At 33.0% G+C, this 25,694-nt stretch overlaps 1 protein-coding gene across 1 annotated transcript; it reads left to right on the top strand.

Annotated features, from left to right (window-relative positions):
- The first annotated feature begins 3,486 nt into the window (after positions 1-3,486).
- LOC117687229 (MAM domain-containing glycosylphosphatidylinositol anchor protein 1-like) lies at positions 3,487-19,672 on the top strand. The gene is made up of 6 exons (XM_034463478.2): positions 3,487-3,640; positions 3,750-3,866; positions 12,057-12,356; positions 12,824-13,129; positions 14,048-14,204; positions 18,778-19,672. Exons 1-6 carry the CDS (start codon positions 3,487-3,489, stop codon positions 18,983-18,985), a joined length of 1,242 nt encoding a protein of 413 aa, XP_034319369.2. The 3' UTR covers positions 18,986-19,672.
- The last annotated feature ends 6,022 nt before the right edge of the window (positions 19,673-25,694 follow it).

Here is a 25,694-nt window from a genome sequence, read left to right as displayed (position 1 = left end):
TGACGTTTATTTGGTCGCCAACGAGTGATCTTTGAAAAGAAACACCCCTCTTTAAATATATTGGCCAACTTGTATTTAAATCGACAGTTCTTTGCAAAAGGTGCACATTTAGCCCGAAGGCCAAAGACCAACATAAACATGATTTCCTGCAATGATAGGCGACGAATGAAAGTATTCAATATTGTGGTAATGATTATATGGTCCAGTCTTTTGTCCTATGTAGATGGTGAGTATAGTATGTTCTCTTATTTCTTTATCATAATGATTATTAATACAATATAGTGACACTGTCGTTTATCTAATTTACATTGATGGCTAAAATATTCGTTTTCGATGCTAAAAATCAAAATTATTTCAATGATTTTTTAAAATATGAAGTAATGAAACAATCAACAAGAACCGTAATGCGAAGAGGGGATAGCCTTTTACTTACCATGATTTATAATTACATAATTCATAAGAAGGCCAGGAATCCTCTCCTATTTTTTATTCATAATTAAGCAGCTGATACATGTATTAATACCAAAATCAATGTTATTGTTAATATATTGTCCCGATGCATTGGTAACGGAGAAAAAAAAAATTAAATTCTTAAGTCAAGAAAGAAAAAAAAGAAAAGAAAATATTTGTATAAACATCCTTGTGTAATAAAAACCATTAAGTGAAGAGTTTGGCTCATGTAGACAGAAGTCCTCCGAAAGGAAGAATCACCATTACTTAAAACCTTGATTTATTTCTTAATAATAATTTTCACTTAGACTTTTTTAAAATCATCGTAAAAATCGAAGATCTTTTTAAAAAAAAAGTTTGCTGTAAAATTTATTTATGATAACCGGAAATGCAAACAGATTGATGTATAGACAAACGAAGGAACAGAACTATATAAAGTATTCTCCATTTACAGTAAAAGTGGGGGGGGGGGGCAATATATAACACTGAAACAAAATCCTTAATAATTTACATTAACTCTAGTCGAAAAAATATATTAAAAAAAAAAATTAAGTAAATGAAACAAACGAATAAAAATTTTGAAAGTGAAAATATAAATTATGTCCCGCAAGCACGGGTGATACTCCTAAGTTCTCGATTTCTGACATCAAGTTTCAATATTAATGTTGCTACGCTATCATATTTCGTATATTTTATTGCCTGACGTCATTACGTCAGGCATATCTAAGGTTTTAAAGTTGCATTCTTCGAAACAGTGCAGACAATGGGAGCAAGCAATATCATGATATTCACAAAAAAGACTAACTGATGCATGTTTAAGGCGCAGCATTTACATTCAGAATTGATGAAAATGATATATGGGATGTAATAAAAACAGCGAGCAAGAGTTTACAGGTAAAAGGGATGTTCACCATACAATGCACGTATGTAATCCTGATTTAAAAATAGATCAGCATTCCACCATTTTTAACGGTGGTAAAGGGGGGGGGGGGTCATCGCATCAAGTTGTAACATATTGTCTATTACAATGTCAGTAAGAATTGTTGTTAAATTATCATTATTTAACAAAGTTATCTGTTTGGATTAAAACAAATAAAAATTTATACAGCTGGAGTTTTTACTGGAGGAACTAAATCGCCAAAGCGGGGTGTGACCGGATTTTCGTTTAGTTGGGCGATTTCATAAATCCTGAAAAGGGGTCATAATTCCCGTGCCTTACTAAATGTACATTACTACATTTAACAATTACGAATCAAGTGTGTTTGTTAATTCGATAGATTATATTACTCGTATACATGTATGTAGCTGTTACTAAACAAATGTCAAAAAAAAATCATCTGACCCCCTCCCCATGGATCTCTGCCAATGGATGGGTTAATTTAAACAGTTGGATCAAGATCTCAGCCGTTGCATGAATGGTAAAGCAGGACTTCGCGCCATAATGTCTCATTCTTAGTTTTTGCGCGCCGTTTAGTGGACGAGTCCGTTGGGATCATGCGAATACCCCAAAGCGCACCTTGTGTTTACATCACAGGCATGTAGCATCGGGGGTTGGGGTAAGGGGGACTGCTTCCCGCTCCCACTTATTTTGCAACAGACACTTTTCGTAACTTTATATAATAAATGAAACTGGTTGGAGATTTTTAAAAATGCCCTTCAGTTGATTTTGCATCTTAATATAACAAATACAAATTTTAAAAAAAAATGACTATTTAATCTCCAGCTTTTAAGCTTACATGCACTGATATGATATGTGTACATTCCTAAAAAATTGAATTGATAAAGTAATTGATTTTTGAGTGATATATATGTACATGTTCAGCAGCGAAAATTAAAATTCATTTCTGATAAGATAGCCTAATTGATACATGCATGCATCTATTAAATAAATTTGTTTAGTCAGGCAAGGTTTTTGGAAAGCAATTGTACAAAAGTATGCTCAAATCTAAACTACATTTAATCAAGTAGGTACAAAGACAGAACACCGAGCCCGATATACACTGTACATAAAATCGTAGCATGTGCTAACTCAGTAATGCAATTCACAGGCAAGTTGGACACAGATTAACTCGTTTGCATGTTAACTCATAAAATGTCAACATGTTACAATACGTGAAATTCAAGGTTGACTCGATTATTAAATAACAGGTTATTTTTTCCTTAACCTCCTGTAGCTATAGTTTTATCCTGACGTGTCAATCTTCAACACGTTAAAAAGATTAAAAACATGAATAACGATACATTTTCTTCTCAGAAATAATACCATCACAAAATATTTTTGCACCGTTTAGTCTATACCATTAGATTTTATAAACTTTTATACTTTGAATCTGATTCAAAAACTGCATTTGTAAACTGGCGGTCATTGCTTTTAAAAAAAAGCATAGGAAAATACACCTCACCTAACAGCCAGGTTAGAGAATTATTTCTTTTGATCATGGCAAGCCCTCGACTTTACATACATTTCGTTAATTGGGCTTAAGACACCCCCCCCCCTCCAAAAAAACCCAGCAGGTAAGCGGCATAAATCTCAAGACAGTATGCGAACGAAGATGTAGTCATCATAAAAAATGACATGAGAAGTATCGGAACCATATCATGACAAATGAAATTATTTAACTTTTTTTAGGATCGTGTGCCTCAAAAGGGGACATCGTTTTTCTTCTTGATGACGAACCTAGCAGCATTGGCCAACACAATTTCGAGCGGATCAAATCTTTTGTAAGCACCATTGTCGGCCAATTCAGTGTTGGAAGCGATACAAATCAGTTTAGCGTGGTAAATTTTGAATCGTCTGCAAGAGAAATCTTTCCCTTGAACCGATATCAAACTGTGTCAAGTATTCAGTCAGCTATTGCTAGCATCAGTTTCTTCGATCAATATTTTAGTGGAACAAGCATAGGTAGTGCTCTTGACTATGCCCGAATGTACTCTTTTACAACAACTAGAGGTGCAAGATCGGATGCAGTAAAGATAGCAGTTTTAATCACAGATGGCCAAAGCCCTCTTACTGACGAGGCCGAACGTCTAAAAGCAATGGGAGTCACCATCTTCTGCGTCGGTGTTGGGACAGGTGTAGATTTCCAGGTGCTTCGCTCAGTGGCTACACACAACGACTACACATATTTGACCACATTTCACGTGCTCAATCTCATAGCGGAGGAATTATCCAATAGGACGTGTGCAGATGGTATCAATTTGTTTTTCTTAAGTTGAATTTTGAAAACCAAATTAAAAAGGAAAACAAAATATTATATACAGTAAAAAAATATATATTTTATTTACAATTTATTTTGTAGATATCAATGATTGTCTTGGGGAACCTTGTCTAAATGGGGGAACTTGTGAAGACCAGTTTGGAAAATACGTGTGTCATTGTCCAGGAGGGATTACAGACCCCATCTGTTACGTGCCAGGTAAAAAAGTTCATTAACTGATCACGTTCCCTTTTTAAAAAGGCAAAGCCAAGTGTTTTTCGTCTACTTTATGAATTCATACTTTATAATAATTACAGGTATTATTCTATTTATTGTGTTACAACGCACTTTGAACAAGATATGTTTGTGAAAAACTTATGCCCCCCTCCCTTGAAAACATCCACAAATAAAATGAACGTAAACTGCAAATCTTTGGAATTTTTGTCAGTCCAAGGGGCATAACTGTCGAAGATTGCTCTATCATACCCAAAATCAAACTTGACCTAGATATTATTTAGATAAACCTGCATACCAAATTTCATATAATATGTGCACCCTCTGCGAAAAAAATGAGCAGACACTGCAAATAACTCGAATTTGCTACGTCAAAACGCCATAACTCTGTCGAAAATTGCTCGATCGAACCCAATATCAAACTTGACCAAGAACAATGTTTGAATTTATGCACACGTACCTCTGGTATATGTTCAACTGATCTGCAAAAGAACAATTTCCTATCTTGAAAACTGTAAGAGGAGTTATCCATACAATGAGGATACCCTTTTGGCAGCCGCCCCGACATTTTCACTATTTTAATAACCGTATTTTTCCGTTTGAAAACCCGGTTAATAAAATCAACTCCCGCCAGCTCTTCACTACTTTGATTAAAATTATCAGTAAAACATTTCTCGAGATACCCAACGTAATCTAAAGTATATAACATTGAGGGTTTTCTTCTGGAACTCGAGTTTGGTATCTAGTCGCGAGTTTTTGAGATAAACAGCGAGAGTTTACTTTATCTAAGGAGGGTAAGGACTCTCCAACATGGCGGACACGGATGCACCAGACGACTTCAAGATTTTAAATTTACGTATTATATCGTTGAGTACGTAAGTAATTATAAAAAAAACCCACATATGTTGTACATAGTTAAAGAAAAATTGAAACAAATAATTATTTTATATTTTACTATTTGTTTGTTTTACAACGAATTCTATCTAAACGTCTTTCAAAAACAGTGTACAGATACCGAGTAAGGTATGATGTTTCTATTTTCGATTTATATAAAAGTTATTGATTCTTATAAAAATTGTAAGAACTCTTTATAACAAAATTAATTTTAAAGTTAAGTTCATTACCGACACCTGATGTTCCTTTTTTAAAATGTACAAATGGGGAACACAACTTTCAAATGCTAGTGTAAACACAACAATATGAAGTATTATATAATTTAATTTGATGTTTTTAAGGAAAAATTAATGAAAAAGTACATACACATCTCATTTTTATTCGAAATTTAAATATTCAAATTTACGGTGCATAATGTTATTGACAACCTCCATTTTGGAGAGTACATAGAGTTGATTTTTCCGTTCGTCCTGATTTGTGCATGAGCATCAAGAGGTGGGTATATAGAGTGAAAACTCGAGTTCCAAAAGAAAACGCTCTTAATGAACTTGTACACAACAAACAAAATGTGGTAATTATGGATGCCTGCTTAGCAGTATTCTTGTTTTGCAATGTATTGTACCCGCTTTTCAAAATTTCCAATTTTAGTAGTCAATGTGTAATGTATTTCTTCATACAACATACTAAGATATATAGATATACCCATGTTAAAAAATCAACTTTAAGACGACATATTCGAAGTCGCATATCTTTATGTAACTTCAGATGTAAGCCGTTCGTCTTCTTGATCTCCTTGAGGTTCAACTCAACTTAGGAATCACCAAGTCCAATTGTTGTTTATCAAGCAGTTACAACATCAATTAAAAGCAGTCCAAATCAAAGATCTCTTATTCAAAATCTAAATCAAAATCCCCAATTTCACATCCAAATTGATACTAAAAAAATTCTGAGCCTTTTTTAAATAATTAAGTTCTATCAAAAAATCTCAAATAGAATTATAAACCCCAAAATAAGAAATTCTATCAAACATCATTTTACAGGGGACTATATCATTTCACTTATGACAGTTCGGCCCATCTACGATGACCATAAGTGAAAATTTAGTGTTCAAATTCCAGAGTTATATTTTTTTTCTCTAAATATTAAAGAAACAAAACTGTCAGAACTGTTTATCTAAGAGTATGAATGCAGGTTTTGAGTCTCCGAGTCCCGGGTCTCTGAGTCCCCCACCAGGGTATGAGACATCGCTTACGCATAATACTTTCGTTCTTACGTGGCTTTAAGGTGCAAAGGTTAAATAGATGGAAAAAGCAACACATTGCTAACTTGCTTTATGGGCCTTCATTGCAGACACAGGATCGCCAATAATGACAATTTGTTGATAACTTGTATTTTTAATTTGGGTTTTACTGTGCCCGAATTGTGTACTTGATTTAATAACAACATTTAAGACTAAGATTGTTGAGATGCAGGCTTTGAGTCTCCTGAGTATGGCGCATTGCTTAAGTACAATATTAAAAGGTCATATATAAAAGTTTACATGAGTTCATGGTTCAAAAGGTTACAAAGAATATATAAAACATGCGAAACATAACTCAGTATAGAGTACAAGACCTATCTATGCAGACACAGACTCTTCAAACTTATTTATAAACTCCCAATTTGGACATTATTGTACCTGGTTGTACAACATCATTCAGGAATACTACGCAGTGCTACAAAGGTCAACAATTTCATTCTGTTATTTATCCTTACCACTTTTCATTGCGCAGAATCTTACCAAATATAAGTATCATAGTGACCAATTTGTAATAACTATACCAACAAATCAAGGTCAAAGCATGGCTATCTGGTTACACAGACACAAACCAAGAGTTCAAAATCATTGTGTGGTGATTTAATATCGTTTTAACCGGGCTCTGCTGAAAGTCCTGGCCGTAGGCAGACAAATTGCCAATGTAACTATAAATAGCTTCAAAAAAGTAACTTTAAAAGTAAACATAAAACCAAACAGCGTCAAAGTAAAAGCTTCCGCAATACCAGATAGTTACACAAAGAGCCACGTTTTGTCAAAAGTGTTGGCATTTCATTCTTTATAAAAAAAAATTGACAGAATTATCCATCTTTTAAAATTTTCTTATTAATAACGTGTTTTAAAAACAAGACTATGCATTTTTGACACATACAATGCGAATGAATTTTCCACAATACTACACAATATGCATAAAGACACACCAAAAAGAGCCCGGCTTTCAATACTTTGATTCGTATCAGCTCCCCTTAGCTGAAAACTTATTTGTCTGTCTCTCTGGCCGTCTAAATTTTTCATGTTTTCTAAATTGTTTTACCAGAATTGGTAGGCCAATTTTAATTATTAAACTAGACACAAAGTAATCGTAGAAGAAGCGTATTCAATTTTTTTTTTAAATGAAAGGACATACCCTCTTTCGAGGGGAGATAATTATGAATCATTGAGGACTTGTTGGCATTTTTGAAAAGTCTTCTTCTAGAAGTGTCAAATCATTAATCTCAAAAGTAGGATTAAGTGGAATTTGACGTTGAATTTTAAAATAGAATTTTAGAGAGAATTTTTAGAAATCTTTCATTAAACGTAAATAATGAAGGGGCTTGACGTTTATATGTGTAGAAATTCGAAAAAAAATTCAAGGTTTACTGTACTACCTTTCCAATGTGTTTTTATTTAATGGCATAAAACAGAAGTGCTTACTTTTGCATATTACTGCTTAGGCGATGTGGAATCAAGGCCGCTTGTGCCTCAGATGGAATTATCTAACTTAAAAGGGGACAAAACTATGTTGTACAATAAATCAAATAATCATCAACTGCTACATTGTTTATTTGTAAAGCATATTTGTTTTCCCTGGAACAATGAATAAATAAAACAAATCGATCGATTAATTTAAATTTCCGCCATTATGGGAGCTGCCATTGAAAATTAATCTATGACGTCATACCATCTATTCCGGTTTGTTTAATCAACATAGCGTCAGTATTAGCAAGTCATGATATTTGATCTAAACGGCAAACTATGGAAATTTTGAAACCGTATCAATTTGAGACCGTTCTTTTGTATTTGACATTCCTCTAAATTGCAAACCAACCTCAAACGGAGCATGAACGTTGAAATCTCAAATCGGAGATTAGTGTTCGAGGAATCTCCGTGTAGTTTTGGCAATTGTCAACGGATGCAAAGTTTCGTAACAATCAAAGAAAATGTCTCGACATAATTAGTACAGTCATTTCAAGCATATCTTTTACAACATACACCATAGCATAGTACTGAAACCTCATAGCATAGCATACAATCTCATAGATTCTTATTCGTCATATCATACCATAGCATAACATAGAACATGGTTTTAACTCGGTTTAAAATGCTTTTATTAAAAAAGAATAAATGTTCACATTGCAGATTAGTGGGTAACTTTTGCTTCTAATAGTTTTACTTTTAAATGTTTAAAACTCTTCCGTGTAAGGAGGCGTTTTTGTTGGAATGTCATACCATACCATACCATATCATTGAACCCTTCAATATAATTCCTCATAGGATAGCATACAAATCTCATTACACGGCATTGAAATCTCATAGTATATCACTTAAATCGCATACCATAGCATAGCATAATATTGTAAAAGTAGAGAATGTATTTTAAACACCCCAATTACAATTATAACCTTCTTATTTAGTTAGCGGAGAGCTTGACTTAAAATAAAAGTATTTCTCGAGATCTTTTACAACATTGAATAACAGCAGATTAATAGATGTTAATTATTTAACAAAAATGCATATATTTATGAATACATATATATTTATTCTTTAGATTGACTTGTGAGCCTAAACATTGTCAATTTTGGTTCGTCGGATATTTGAATAGCAGAAAAAGGCATAACTCGGTGTTTTTTTATTGTATATATTCAGCGGGTTTAAGTGCACTGTGTACATTGTACATGTAAACCAAACTGAAATAGATGGATTAAAGTTAAAAAGGTTATTGTTTTAGTTTAAATACAAAAGAGTTCTACATCTTGTCAACCTCGAGTAAATGCGATTTCTCTAACTTCAGTCGTGCATTAAAGCTAAATTATGTAGTTAATCTTCAAAACAGCATTTAAACCATACATTTGTAATTTAAACCACTTCATTTTATAATTATGACCCTCTTCGAAGACGGGAGAGCATATTGCTTTGCTGTTGTCTGTCGGTCGGTCCACCAACAGTTTCCGTTCATTTTCTTCGCAAAGGATGCCTATATTGAAATGAAATTTCGTATACAGGTTTAGCATAATAATATCTAGGTCAAGTTCAATTTTGGGAACGATCGCATCAGAGTTGTGCCCCTTGGACGTAGAAAAATTCCATTCCTTGCAGTTTCCGTTCATTTTCTTCGCACAGAATGCACATAATTAAAAAATGAAATTTGGTATACAGGTATATCATAATATCTTAGACAAATATAATTTTGGGTACGATTAAGAATTTTTTGACAAAGTTGTGCCCCTTGGACGTAGAAAAATTCCAATTATTTGCAGTTTCCGTTCATTTTCTTCGCAAAGAATGCACATATTGAAATGAAATTGAATATACAGGTTTATTATAATAATATCTAGGTCAGGTTCCATTTTGGATAAGATGAAGCAATTTTCAACAGAGTTGTGCCCCTTGGGCGTAGAAATATTTCAATTATTTGCTGTTTCCGTTCATTTTCTTCGCATAGGATGCACATTATGAAATGAAATTTGGTATACAGGTATATCATAATAATATCTAGGTCAAATTTAATTTTCGGTGCAATCAAACATTCTTTGACAGAGTTATTTGCCTTGGAATTTTATTTATATGTAGTTTCCGTTCATTTTTTTCGCAGATGTTTCTAAGGGAGGGGGGCATACGTGTTTTACAAACATCTCTTTTTAAAATATGTTTTTTTTTACTTTCCTTTTCCTTTGAATCGGCATTTGCAGATCAAAAACGTATTTCAACGCTTGATAAAGACGTTATGATATTTTGTCATCGAATCAGTCTATATATAGTCTCATACATGTAACTGCAACAGTATTCATGTGCATATACATTTCTCGCAAACGCGCGTTACTCAATATGTGTGTGTGTACCGCTGCAGTAATGATGCTACATACTTCGTAAAATGATGATTTAATGCTTAAATGACTTTTTTTCAGACTCTTTTTAGTATGGTTTGGAGAGTTATTTGCTGTATGTAGCTTCACATTTTAAAATCACAGATAAAGTTTTAGTTTTCTAAATTTGAAGATGGGGGAATAAGATGGCACAAATGTCCATTCGGTTTAGTAGTGAAATACAATTTTAAATTTATTTTTCCCCAATTAAATCTATTCAAATATATTATAATACAACTTTGCAAAAGCAAATTTCTAACTATAGTCAGTTTTTAATATATTTAACAAAAAAATAAGAAAAACTAGATTGTTCTCGTTGCGAGCAACGAGTGGGTCTTCCGTCCGATTTTTGAGTAGAAAAGACGACTTTTAACACGAAGTTGTTAATCTATGCAAAACATTAAGAAAAAAAAATGTCGGCACTCGGGGCTTGAACCCGGGTCGCCTGAGCCATGTCCACAACTCTATGGACTGAGCTACAAATGTACTCGGGCTCTCGCTTCAGGACTTTGACGCTTAATTTCTCGAGAACGCCTAGATCGATTTTAAAACAAATTACATATTTTGAATCAGTAAGAGGGTCACTACCAACTGTTAAAATATAAAAAAGAAATATTGAAAAATAAAAAAGTCGAAAAATTAAATTTTTAAAATTTTCTTCCTATGACGAAAGGAAGTGACGGCAGACATTTTCTTGAGTGTGTCGCACCAGAAATACAGTAGGTCTATCATCTCTGAAAATGTCAGCCTTATATCTTTACTCATTTTTGAAAAACCTGTCATCAAATCTCACTTTTAAAAATCGTAAAATGACGATAACTTCCGAACGGAAGTGAATCTAAAAAGAATTCCGGCGGTACAAACTTTAGACGGCGGGGCATCTTTACTGAAAATTTAAAGGAAATCGAACGAGTAATCGCCGAGAAATCTTCTGCACGAAATGTGTAAGGAAAAAAAACCGAATAATAATAATAACTAGAGCAAAGCTCGTTGCAAAGCAACGAGTGGATCTTCCGTTAATGTCGGAAGTAAAGCTGGAAGTTCCTGTAAGAAGCAGAGCTCTTTAACCAATAACAAGAGTAACTAAGATAAAAGGATGAAAAAATCGAATTATTCCTGGTACGACTTAACAAAATCCGAATGATTTTAAGTACGAATTAACAAAACCCTTTCTGATTTCAAGATCGACTTAACAAAAAGATCCGAATGCGTTCAAGGACGACTTAACATTTATTTTTGGTACGAGTTAATTTTACTTTGAACATTACACTATTTTTTAAACCAAGGACGCGGAATCAAAATTTCCGGAAAAATCAATTTTTAAACTCCGTTTGAAACGGAAGACCCTAATAATAATAGAATTGAAAAAGAAACCGAAGAATAATAGAAGGGTCTTCCGCTGAAGACGGAAGACAATATTGTCGGAAAATTTGGTGGTATCGAACCTGTAACATAAAAACCCTAGATATATACGGTTAGCTTATGCCAGGTACTCTAACCACTGAGCCATTTCAGACACAATAAAGGCGGCTTTTTTAATATTATGTGTGGCTAGATCACGAATTACCGGACTTGTATAATTTTTCAATACGTTCAGTTGTTGGGATACAAAATGATATTTTTAATGTATAGTGGGTCATCTCTCCACGTTTTTGTTGATTGAAATCTGTTTGTTTTCCATTAGACCTTAATTGGACTATGAGAAAAATATGGAGCACAGACCCAACCTATAAAAGAAAATGCCTTGAAGTTCTAAAAAATGACAATATTTGCAGGTTTTGATACGTATACGCCTGTTTGAGTCAACATATTCCGAGTATTGAACATACTTACAGGTTACAAATCAATGATTCGTTAAATATATATTGTTTTAAATTATTTAAAAAAACCCATTAGATTTGTTGATACTTTAATTTTTGGGTCGCCTGTCCGACCGTGTATGGGCATTTTACACGCCTTATCCACCCATCTTCAAATTTGTTTTCTAATGATTAATGATAAGATCATGAAATAAGTTACTATGATTTTAATACAGAATTGTAGTGTTTGATATCTCTATTGATTACGGGGTAGGTTATGAGTCATATATTCGTTTAACAAACTGCTACACTTTTGTAACTGCAGGTTTGCCCGATGTAAGGCTAGGGCCTCATAGTAGTGTTCAACATTCGCCAGGGTCTACAGCTAAACTTGATTGTCACGTCTCAAGTCCAACGAGCTACTCCATCACCTGGTTATACCAGAAAAATGGTGTCACATCAGTGGTAAACACTGGAGATACTTCGAATTACAGCGCTAGCGGTACCACCTATCTGACCATAAAGAACTTTCAAGTAACGGATGTAGGAAACTACAGATGTCAGGCGCAAAATACGGCAGGAATTGGCCAGAGTGCAACTATGATACATCTGGATCTGAGGCCAGGTTTAAAGAACAGAGATTTTTTTTAAAATGTTAACACATAGAATGTAGAAGTCTGAATAGCAACAAATAATTTCCATATAAAGATTTAGGTGCAGTTTCAGTCATATTTTGCTATATATGAAAGTGTTTTTAAAAATATCACAAAAATTGAAATGAAACATTTATTTTCATAAGAGAACCTAGAAATAAAGAATATATAACAGATATAAGAGTTACCTAATTAGACAATGTGAAAATAAGTTAACGTCATTATCCTTTCTTTTGAAAACATGATAAAAGTGTATAACTTGGTACTATATATGCACGCATATTCAAGATGGTGTATTTCATAGAAAAAAAATGATATTTTAAACAACTTTGGAATTTATGGCTGATATTAAAAGACAATATATCTTCTTCTTTGATCGCGGCTTCACTTGGAAAGATTTTCCAATATATTATATAAATTTCTTAACTTTGTTGAACAGGTTATCCAAATTTGGTACCGATGGGATCTTACACATATTCTGTAAATGCGAGCAACAACGTGACATTGCCATGCAATTTTTCGGCATCATACCCACCAGTAGTAATGGTGAAATGGTATTCATATACATATCACATCTTCATATCAACCAGTATGTCTGGGAAATATATAGGGGGGACTCCACAGAACCCCTCCCTTACTATCAAAGACGTCCAGGCAGCCGATATGGGAAGGTACCAGTGCTACGTCTACAATTCGCACGGAACAAGGATGACAGCATCTATACATTTAGTTGTGTATTATGAAGGTATCGTTGTACAAATGTAACAACAAGGCCCAGAGCAGCTATACATTTAGTTGTGTATGCTAATGAAGGTATCTTTGTACAAATGTAAAATGTAGGGCCTCCGTGCTGAAAAATACGAAAAGTATACTTAAGGTCACACTTATTTGATTTCTTGATCGCTGGATCCGTGCGGACGTACGTAAGGGCTTTTAAAACAATAATATTAATTAAAAAAAATTCCTCACCCAGAATTTTAGTACCGTTTTCGCTTCATTTTGGTTCTCTTTTTTTTGGTCATGAGTGTGCTTTTTTATTTTGGTCATACCAATAAATTCCTGGTAGATTGTAAGCAAGGTTTACAAGTAAATAATGCCCGATGTGTGAATAAAATTGACGATCAGGAGGGTCTGATACAAGGGCGAATACAGTCACCGTTTTACATGTATACCAACGGAAAAAATGACATTTTAAAAATAAAATGTAATCGCTTGCCCTTCTTTTACGTCGCCCAAAAATTTTCAAATTTCCTTTTTTAAACTCTAAAATTAAATAATCACCCGCTCGCCCAAATATTTTTTTGGCATAGAATCCGAAGACCAAGAAATCAACTTTGTGTGGCCTAAGAGTATTAAAGTTGAAACGTAACAAAAGTTGCTTATTGTAATATATACATTTATGCATATTACCTTTTAGATCAGTAAATTGATGGGAAAAAATTAGAATTAAATATTACATATCTAAAATAGATATAATTTGGTTGTTTGGAGATATCATGTAGAGAAGTGTCAGGAAGTTGCATTTATAATTTAAACCAGCGCATCTTTGTGTGCGCCTCAATTTATTATATTTTCAATGTCATAAAACGTACCTCTAAGAACTGTCAATCGAATTTACGGTCTAGGATTTATCAAACTGAAATAATTTATTCTTTGGCATTAGATTGTGACAAGCTGAGCTGTGGAGTTCTCAGAGAATGCCTTTTAATGAACAACAAACCTACCTGTTCTGTGTCGACCTGGAAAGCGGCAGCTGTGGCGGTAGCAGGCATTGTGGGCGCCGCTGCAGGAGTTGCCGCCTTTAAATTACTGACTAGAAAGTAAGTCCCCTTAAAATTTTTTTTAAGTTTTGGTTTTCTATTTTCACTGACTTATTAGTAACTGATGCCTTGTTATTGCATGTCGGTTAAAAACCAGACTTTATTCACAACAGAAAATTTCTTGACGAAAATAAAAAAAATCTGATGAAATCCCTTGTAAAAATGTTAATTTGTAAATGTCTTATAAACCGTTTAATAATTTTGATTAAATCGATGCAGTGAAAAAACGGTTATATGCATGAAAAAAATCCTATTAGCATTTTACTATGGCCAACACATGTAAAAGGTTCTAGACTTAGATGATATTAAAAAGCTTTTTGACTCAATTTTTAAACGACTTGAAACACTTAGTTTACCTATTAGTCTTCGTCTGTCATCGTGCGTCCTCTGTCATCAGCCTCCCGTTAACAATTTTACAATGGGCGCGCTTTATTTTCCAAAAAGGTGTACAGCGTGTACACTTTTGTAAATCAAGTGCAGTGGAGTAGCGGTTTGGTTTGCACTTTTCTACATCGAGTCAGGGGCATGTGTTGTTAGGTGAAACCAATATGGCGGACAAATGTTTTGATTAGAAACTTGAGAAATGATTTAAAGTAATATTACGGATTGGAAGTTGCAATTAAGTTGTCTTTTGTATGAAAGCAATTAAATTTAAATGCCTTTATTTTATTGCATATATATGAGAAAAAAGCCTTGCATTGTCGCTGAACAACAGATTGTCTGTTAAAGCTATACACGCTATAATTTACGTCAATTTTGAATGACAGTGAAAACGCATGTGTTTGTCTACTTATAAAAGTTATCCTTAGTCTGTAAATTACAAGGGTGAATTCCATCTCGTTTCAAAGATATAGATTTTTAATTGTTAATTTTCCTGCCAGGAAAATAGGCTTTTCAGGAATATTGATGAAGGAAGAGCAAACCGACCTCATTTCGCATGTCCGCGGAGAACTAGGTGGTCGTTATTGTTTGCCTAATTAAATATCCAACTTGATTTTTAATATGCTTAACAGTTGTTAATTTGAAATACATACATGTGTAATGAGTAAAATACGTTTGTCATTCACGATACCCTTACTTCTGCATTAACACTTATATAATCTATAAATAGCACATAGGGGAAAACACAGGTCTACGTCATTTTTTTAAAGGAAGTATTCGATATCTACTCACAGGCTTGTATTTTTTTCTTTTGTTTGTACTCGTATATCGGATAAATTTATGCTGTTCTAAAAAAATCCTTTCCTTTGTGAAACTATTACAATTATGAAGATGTTGACCCTTCACCAGTTTTGGTATGATAGGCTAAATTTAGCTGTCGATATCACGTGATAGATTGATATTCACGAGGAGGCATTACTTTCCTGGCAGGAAAATAAATATTTTTTATTGTTTAATATTTGATATATTTGTTACGTGATCAGATTGAGCATTATAATTAACAGAATAAAAGTAACTTTAATTAGTAATCAAACACATACATTTTCCCCTTTATTCAAAATTGACGCAAATTATAGCGTGTATAGTTTTAAAACAGCACCCCTTTCCGCCATATTTATTTATAACTTCTCTAGTACAAGTACACTACACCATTTAAGTGCACTTGATATACAAAACAAAATGTTTACACCAATGTAAATCCAGTTGTACATCCAGTTAAGCTAAATCAAGGGCGCCCAGTGTTAACGTTTTCTTCAAACCTACAAGGTCAGTTGTGAATCGTGAAATTTATGACATTACAAAGCCTGGTTTCTCATGGGCGGGGCCTAATATGCAAAGAGGGCCAAATTTTTTAAAATATATTTCTTCTCCTTCCACCTGTGCTTTAAAAACTAATTGCATTGTTATGACGACAATGACACCTCCTACTGAAATTGTAAAAATATATGGCTCTTGGGTCAGGGGTTAAGGGTTTTGGTCCGAGCCAATTTGGCCATATAGTATCTCTACTTTCACAGGCGTTGAAGGTAACCTTAAGGTTTCTCCACCTTTGATATTTGTATGGTTAAATCTGTGAAATATTTGTTTAAATTTGACGAATAATATGTAAACATTCAAATTGAACTTAGATATTGGTATGTTGCAAATATTTTATTCATGCTGTAGGAACTAACATGCAGGTACACTATCAAGGCAGTTATGGCGACGACTGCTCTCCAATCAAACATAATTTTTTTTTACTGATTTCTATATAATAAAGCAATTTTATAAAGAAATTAATCGCAATCCTTTATTTGTGTATTTTAACATTTAAAGGCCATCTAAACTGGCCAGTTTGAAAACCATCACATTTAGAGTGAATTTTGATAAAATGTTTCAGCCATGAATAAGTACAAAACGTCTCTAACTTTTAAAATTATGGTGCAAACTCACTGAAAACTGTCATCTTTTCCTATGTACGGTTTTATCTTTTTTTCATTGAATTCAGCGATTTCAACTCAAACTACCCTCTATAAATTGTTAAACATTAGTGTCATTTCACTTTTCATAGCTTAAAATGTATAAAACACATGTCAAGTTAAATTAAAAAATATTGGCGAAATCAAGCATCACATAACACTAATATTATAACCGATAACGGTAATATATTCCGTAATGCTCCCATAGACGACAATCGAAAGATCTTAATGCGATGTTATATGTTCATCATGTCCTCTTTTAAGGTCACCTGAGTCACTCTGGTGACCTATTGTCATTGATCTTCGTCCGTCGTTGTGCATCGTCCATTAAACTCCTTTTTGAAAAGATGTCAATTGTTACCATTTTTGGTGTAAAGCATCTCTATGGTAAGAAAAATGTAAATTGTGATATTCATTTATTTACATGTACCACCCGGGTATTTTGTAAGGTGGTGCCAGATATGCAATTTTTTAAAAACTCTTCTTTACTCCTGCACAGGTAGGAGAAAAACCAAAAACCGAGATTTTACTGTACCTGAATGTGGTGTAGCATAAATAGTGCTTTCTGTGTAGATTAGTGTAATAATAGAAATCGACAACTGATATGGCGGTAGTCAGAGTTAAAAGAAAAACAATTGTATTAATGAATAAAATGCAGACATATGATACTCCCTGGACATGACAATCTAAGAGCTATGGTACTCGGGTGGCCGTCAAATCCTGTTGACCTCTTGTTTACTAAAAAACGATTAGGTATCTCCCCCTCCCCTGAAATTGCATGTATACTATGCAATTCATTAGAATAAAACCATTATAATAATTTATTCTAAGCAACTGATTCAAACACAGGAATTTGACGACCTATCTATCTTCCAAGGACTGGGCTAATAAATACATTTGTACACAACTTCTGACTATTCTATCAAAATACAAGTATCCAATCTTTTATCCATCATCGATTTATTTTGAAATAGATTCTGGCCGACGTTAGTCTGCTAAATTTTTGACACCATTTATTCTTAATTTTAAAGTGCATGACATGATTTATAAAAGTTTTATCCGCAAAAAGTTGTCTTATAAAACTTTAAAGCACTCTTTGCTTCTTATTTATAAACAACAGTATTTGTGTTGGTAGGGCAAGTAACACACAAAGTGTAAATGTGTGTAAAAAATTAAAACGACCAACTGGGTGATTAAAGTCGAATTCTCTAACTAGAATTTGATAATTTGTATTGCCACTAAACCTGTTGTTTATGTATGAGGAACACGATCAGAAAACAACATCATCTTTGTTAGTTCCATTTTTGATAGTTATCTACAGGGATGTATACGAGTACTCGACCAATAATTCGATCAAGAGAATCTTCGACTATAATTTTCTACATCGATTTTCCATTATATTTATGCTATGAATGATATTTGAAATATTTAAAAAAATCTTATTATGACTATGAAAATATTTGAAAACGCTTTTTCTCTCTCGGTCTTTTGGCTCCTACGATGAAGTTTAATCCATTGCGTTTTTTGGCAGAAGATATAAATTATTTGTGTCCAAGATCTCTTAATTTTTCAATCAAATTATTGCTTTGAATAATAGTACTTGAGCATATTTGTACTTAGGGAAATTGGCACCTATCGATCATGTAAATCATACGAAAACTACCGTACTTAGATAATAAGGTGGGGACTAAAATGTTTTTTTTTTTGTATTATTTAAGACCCATGTCATTTGAAGTATAAGGTGCCAAACAGAAATAATAACTTTTCAGAAATTATTGTTAAAATTTGAGATGGAAATTCTACAAGCCCCATATGGATCCGAAACCATGACCTAGAGATATGTTGTTTACACTCTAACCCTAGAAGTTCAATGTCATTGGAATAAAAAGTACATAATTGGTTTATATCTTCCTTAAGTAAGAAACCTTGGAAGTTCCTTATAAAGGATATTACACTATTTTTTCTTCGTTAAAGATTGATTATAATTATAATGGCCTTAGGGCGTGTCACGACCCACGGTCATTTCTTGAAACTTAAGGTCATGGTTAAAAATGTATTATCTTCTTGCCGTTTTTTGTAATAGAAAATGAATAGAAAAACTGCCTAATTCCTTCTAGTAAAATTGACATATTTGCTATGAAATTGTTTATACCAATCTCTTTTCTACATGACAGGGCAATACAGCCACAAAATGGCACCGGTAATTCCCAAGGATCCAATTCAAACTCAAATAACAGAAACAATGATAACAACGATCATAACAGTGACGTCAACAACAGTGATGACGCCAGAGAGAGTAACCATGACGACGACATGCCGGACCCTAACTACATCGGGGGATACCAGGGGTTCATTAACTCCATGCCTCCTCCCAGCATGTAGTTTAGTCGTGTCTGATTCGGCCAAGGTCTAACTGGTCTTAAAACTCAAATAGCCCACTTTTTACACTTGTACTTTATTAGGTGCGTGATTTAGATATCATTTATCTATTATTAATTATTATTATACTTTATATATCAATCAATATTTGGACTATTTTGAATGTTAAATGGTATTTACTTATAGATATGATTGTAGATGTAAACTATTGGATATTGTTATTTGTAGACTTTTCATTCACTTTTCATGTATAATATATATTTCGTCAAAATAATTCGTAAGCCTCTTTTTTAAAAGATGTACAATTAATAACATTTAACTCGGAATCTCGAAAAAGCTGCTTACTCACAAGTACCAATAATAAAATCTGTTCTTCCGTTATTGGATAAATTCATACTGTTTAACGTTAGAATTAGTTATGATTGTAAATATACATATTTTCCTTAAAAAATGTAAACCAATTTTGAAACAAGTTCTTGAACATTTGAGCTACGTGTAACAAGCAGATTAATTATTCAAAATCGTATGAAATACATTATGAAATGCTTGCAACATAAACAAGAAGGTATAGGAACTATAAAACGAAATGAAGAATTTGAGGAAGGTGAAGCTACATGTATTTAGATCGTTGTTCTCTTTAGATCATTGTTCTTCTAAATGTAACCTTGTCTGTGATATTAATTCTGATATTGGCTGTGATTTTATTCATTGTGATAGTAAAGAATACATGCACAACAAAAGTTTTTTTTCCATTTTCATGTGTTTCCAACTATTTCTTAGGACTACAAAGAAGAATGCAACTTTTCTAAAAAATAATGAAATGTATGTGTTGATATTTTGATTCATTGGTTTCCGCTTATAACAATTAGTATATTCAACAATTGCAAGTCCCACATTTAAACTACACTCATTAAAGTGCCATTAAAATGAACTATTAACTGTTTCTTAAAACTATTTAATAAAAAAATATTTAGGTAAGTTAATATACTCTGGTTTCATCAATATTCTTTGAATACAAATTTTCGTGGATTTCGTTGTTAAGTTAATCCATCAAATAAAATGTTCATTGAAGTGCATTTTCCATTAACATTTTGTATTGATAGGGTCTATAGCCACGAATTTACATATCCTTGAAACTGTGATTTTTAATTTATCCACGAAAATTGATACTCTTGAATATTAATGAAACCACAATATTAGATATAAAATTAATGTAAGTGAACACTGAAAAAATTTGTTAATATTTATTTGGTGATGAATAGCACCTCTGGTATTTTACACTGATCTTATTTTTTTTCAAAGCAATCCGATGTAGACTTAATTCAAACAGCAAGACAAAAAAGTACAACTGTATCATCATCCACTCTATAGTGATTTTGGTCGTAATGTAGGAGCTACAATGTACAAGATTCAAGGTCAAAATGCTTTCCTAAAATGCATAAGTGACTTAATCCAGGGAGGTGCAAGACTCAAGGTCAAAGTTCATTATATCAAATCATCAAACACATCAAATCTTTAATCAATGACCTTGACTCCGGGAAATGCCAAGGTTAAGGGTTCAAATGTCTTTCAATGTCCCAGAAAAGCCGTTCAATACGCCATAAGACTACATCCGGGAGTGGTTTACTAAGATCTAGAGCACTTTTGTTTGGGTTCTCCGCCACCACGACAGTGGATGGGGGCTTAGAGCAGCATCCGTCTTGCCGTGCCCCGCCATATGCAATTTAGGGGTAATGTGGTTGGAGGGGAGATGCGAGAGGTCAAGCCCACCTTGAACAGTGATAGGAAATATTTCGATTATTGCTTTAACAATTCTAAATTTTTTAATAGCGTTGAGAAATTACACCATAACTTTGCAATAATTAAATGACGCTTAACCCCTGAGACTGAGATTGGACTCATCGGAGCAATCAACAAATTATCTTAATAATTATTGACAAACCATCCAAAGTTGTTTATATTTAAGGTTTCTTATTCCTCAAATTTCTTTCATCCCCGATTTCATGAAATGCTTTTTTATTTATTTTAGAGCACTGACTTCATACATTGTCATAAAAAAAATATAGGTCAGTGCCCAAAATTTAGACCTCGGGCGTACAGAAAGGGGCGTATCAACCGTCTGAAAAAACGCAATTTGTTGCTAAAAAGAAACAATTCTAAAGATAATGATAATATTTTCTTTTAAAATACATTTCAGATAAACCAGTTAACTAAAACCAAAGAATCAGATAATTTGCACTAATATTCCGTGTTTTAAACGGTATGTTGCTATGGAAACCAATAATGGCCACCTTCTAGATTTTGAGAATTTTTACAACAAATACTATAACAACAGGTGCAAATTAAGTAAACATATCTAAATCTAAATATCAAGATATTTCATAGCTTACCAAACAGAATAAGAACATACCTAGACCTTTTGATAACAAACAAAAAAATATAGTTCAGTGATCATCCAAGATAAATAAATAAGGTCAAAGGTCACGAAAAATGCTATTTTGCGAGTATTTCAATTAATTAAAAAAAAAAATACCCACAACAGAGTTTTTGGGCTTGTTTCAACAAATTAACAAAAAAGTTTTAATTATCTTGTATTCATTGAAAATAATGATCTGTTGCCATGGTTACCATTCATGGCCAATGTCTTCGTTTTATAAAAACGTGATATTTATTTTTTGATGTACTGCAACTGTAAGTCCGGTGAAAAATCTTTAAAATCAATATAAAAAGTTTAAAAGTACCTAACTAAGGTTAGTGTTTGACCATTCCCCCTTTTATAATAAAAAAGAAAGAAAAAAACTAAATCATTGATCATCTTATTAATATATATAAATAGGGTCACAGGTTACATAAAATTCCTATTTCGTTTGAATGTGAATAAAATTACATGTACATATCTTGAATAAATGTATCATGTTTAAAGACTTTATTTTATAGTACTAATATGAACCACTTGTAAACATTTGCTATGTCAATTGGAACGATGCTTTGTTGTCATGGTTACCATTTATGTCCAAATTAAGGAAAACATGTACATAATTAATTAAAGGGAAAAAAAGAATGAAATTAAAAAAAAATATAAGTAATTTAAAATGTAACATTTTTGACACAATAACATAAGAAATTGAATTCATTAATACTTATATTCCGGAAATGCATACTCAAAAATTCATGAACAGTACTGTCAAGAAGTTGAATAGCACCACAATTTCAAAAGAAAGGAATATTCAAACAATACTGTATTACATCAAGACATCCATAGCAGAATTCAAACACTTTATACATATGTAGCATAACAATATGAAATGGCTATTCAGTGCTCATTCTAATACATTATTGTATAAAAGTTAACAAACATGCCACAAACAAGATATCTGTGAGCCAATGCTCACTACTGATACCCCCGCTCTGATGTGAATGTGACGTGAACATGCAAAATAAGCAAAGTCAACGTTTAACAGGAAGTTGACATCCGATTGGTACAAAAATATATCACACGATATGACACGCCTAAACAAAAAGTGTGTTAAAATTTCAAGCACCTGAAATAAATAAGTGCTGAGAAAAAATGCGACAGAAATTTTTGTTACAGACGGACAGACACACAAGGGTAAATCAGTATACCCCCTTTTCCTTCGTATTGGGGTTGTAAATACAGAGTGGTTTAAAAGTTTAATAACATGTCACAACAAGATTGCTGTGAGCCAATGCTCAATAGTGAAGTCATTTAGCATGACGTTGATTAATGATTGGTACAAAATTGAATCCCACCATATGGTATACCTAAACAAAGAGCGTCATGCAGTTTAAATTCAAAATTGCCAAGAAAATATTACAAAAATTTGTTACAGACAGACTGACAAACAAGGGTAATACAGTATATCTCAGCTCCAAAGAAGCCAGAGCTCTGAACAGACCAATCAAACAATACTGTGTTACATCATGATATTTTTTTGCTGAATTAAAATACTACATGTCATTACAATATGACATTGCTCTATTCAGTGCACATTCGAAAACAGTATTGTCACTAACAAAGAACAATCAAACAATACTGTTTTCATTATAACTTTCATTTATTAGAATTGCAACACTATTTATGACATTACAATATGAATAGCATGTAGCTATATATTTAATGCACAGTCTAATACAGTACTACTTTCTAAAATTTAGTTAACATTAAAAGCATGCTGTGTGCACATGCATGCAATGAGAAAGCAACTACAATGGGAAATCGAGAAAATATTTAGCATTAAAATATAAAATAGTAATGCAGTGTACATGAAAAAATTTAATAATTTAATAAAAGAATTGCTGGATTACATATCTGTTTGAAGATTACACAAATTTCTTTTAGGTTAAATGTAAAAACATAATTGTTGTCTGCTGGGTTCGAGCCTGCGATGTTTTAGTTGTTGAGCCATTGTATGTTCCACACGGCCACTCACGCTGTATAATTCTGGGTATTTAAATGTTTCAGTCGTGTGTGTTATATTATAAGTACTATATCGTGTATCGTAGCGATTTATGGGTACTGAGTGCTCGGCGGAGACTCAGCGAGAGCGCAGATAATCGCCAAGTAGAACTCCGTGGAAACGCAGGTACACGCCGTGGGAGGAGGCTCCGTAAGAACGCCTCGGTCGCCGTCAGGACGCCGTGACATCTCCACTTGTAAAACTTTCAAATAAAACTGTACACTTTTTTTCTGAATTTACTATATATCAATTAATCCAAAATGTATAATTTATATAGATTTTGCTTACAATGTATTGTTCAAAATCTAAATTCAGTTGAATTAACTAAAGAGTCAATGAACGAGAAGGCAAATTCAGACTTGTTTTTATTTTCTATGTACAAATTGTTTTTAGAGATGCACAGCAGTCATAACGCGTGTTAATGTCAACATATTTATCTTGCATGTCAACATAACTAAATTGCATGTTGACATAAATAAGTTGCATGTCGACATAAAGAAGTTGCATGTTAACATAAATAAGTTGCATGTTGACATCAATAGGTAGCGTATCTAGCATCTTGGATGTCACATGTTGGCGATATTTGAGATTTTTTATAACTCTTATTTGATTGCAGTTTTCTTGCATGTCAACATAGTCATGTTGCATGTTGACATAACTATCTTGCATGTCACCATATTTATCTTGCATGTCAACATAATTAAGAGAAAAATAACATGCACACAGGGGGCAGAGATATGCCACCATATACTTGGAATAATCTTATTGTAAAAATGAAATATTTCTAACGTTAGATGCCTGTGCTTGTTATCGGTATACAAATGTTAACTTTGTTCGGTAATTCAACAGTTTGAGAGTTTTCGGAGTTTCCATTAACATTGTATAACAGATACCGTCCGACTTATAGATTTTCCTTTTGATCACAAAATAAATAAATATAACGATTTAACTTATATTCCTAAATATAGTTGTTTTGATTTTCCCGGTTAGTTTTTTTTTTTAATTTCTCTTGGGGTCTTATTTTACATAATATACCGTTGTGTCAATTTTCTACAATTATGAAGAACAGTCCCGGTCGGGATTTAGCAAAATTATGACAAAGTATCAGGCAATTGCAAAAAGCCGAACTTTAGCATACTACATGTAGATTGAAACAACTAATTCAAACTCATAATTTTTGGAACATAATGGAGGAAAACGTGAACAATTACAAATTCAAACTTGCAAGACCCCGCCTTTCAGTACTCTCAGTACTTTGATTTACCCAGAGAGACTGTGGCCGATCACGGTCTTTTTATTGTACTGCCTTTCATGTGATTTGGAATAAGAGTTTAACAACACAGTCAGTTGAATAGTTTCATTTTTATGGCCACGAATGCTAGTACACACTTATCCTAGTTTATCCTTATAAAGTCATAGATGGATCTGCTCTCGTGATAATATTGCCTGTACTAGCTGTCGTGGTCAATAAAGCTGACTTTAATCTGCGTTGGTAAATTCTTATACCAAAATTAAAACATAAAGAAGGCAGTGCGTTCCTTTACTTATACATGTTTACATAAAATTCCTCTCAAGTTAAGGTTTTTTAATGTTAAGATTTCCTGAACGGGTGTTAAGTTCAGTTATAAAAGTTCAGAATCAACTCTAAAATACCATGTTTTACAACATACATGTATAATACAAGGCACAAAGTAATATAAAATTCATTCTAGATTCTAACAACAAAGTCTTCTATTCATTCAACTAAACCAGTTTTTCAAAATATTAAGCTCTGCAATTGATATTTAATGTCAAGTTTCAGAAATAATTAATAAAACTAATAAATTAGATTGTATCCATAACTGCCTAAAAAGCTCCCATTAAAACATGCGCGCGCATCAGGAAGCCAGGTTTTATCTGGCGGCCGCCAAATAATTATGTGGCGGCCGCCAGATAATTATATGGCGGCCGCCAGAAAATTATGTGGCGGCCGCCAGATAATAAGTGGCGGCCGCCAAATAATTATCTGGCGGCCGCCAGATAAAATATTTTTCCTACGTGGCACCAACGGGCTTCCGTATCTTCTGAATGAAATCCATTAAAAAATATTGTGTGGATATTCAAATAAAAAGTTGAAAAAAAATACTTTAAAATTTGAGTACCAGGAAGTTTTCTTAATTTCACAATTTATAAGAGTTTTCCTAGCGCGATTGTTTGACTTTGAAAGAATGGATATAAATTATTGATTTAGTTTT

The sequence above is a fragment of the Magallana gigas genome, chromosome 5, assembly GCF_963853765.1.
Source record: "Magallana gigas chromosome 5, xbMagGiga1.1, whole genome shotgun sequence".
NCBI lineage: Eukaryota > Metazoa > Mollusca > Bivalvia > Ostreida > Ostreidae > Magallana > Magallana gigas.
Note: the sequence above shows the minus strand (reverse complement) of the source record. Positions and strands in the feature narration are given on the sequence as shown.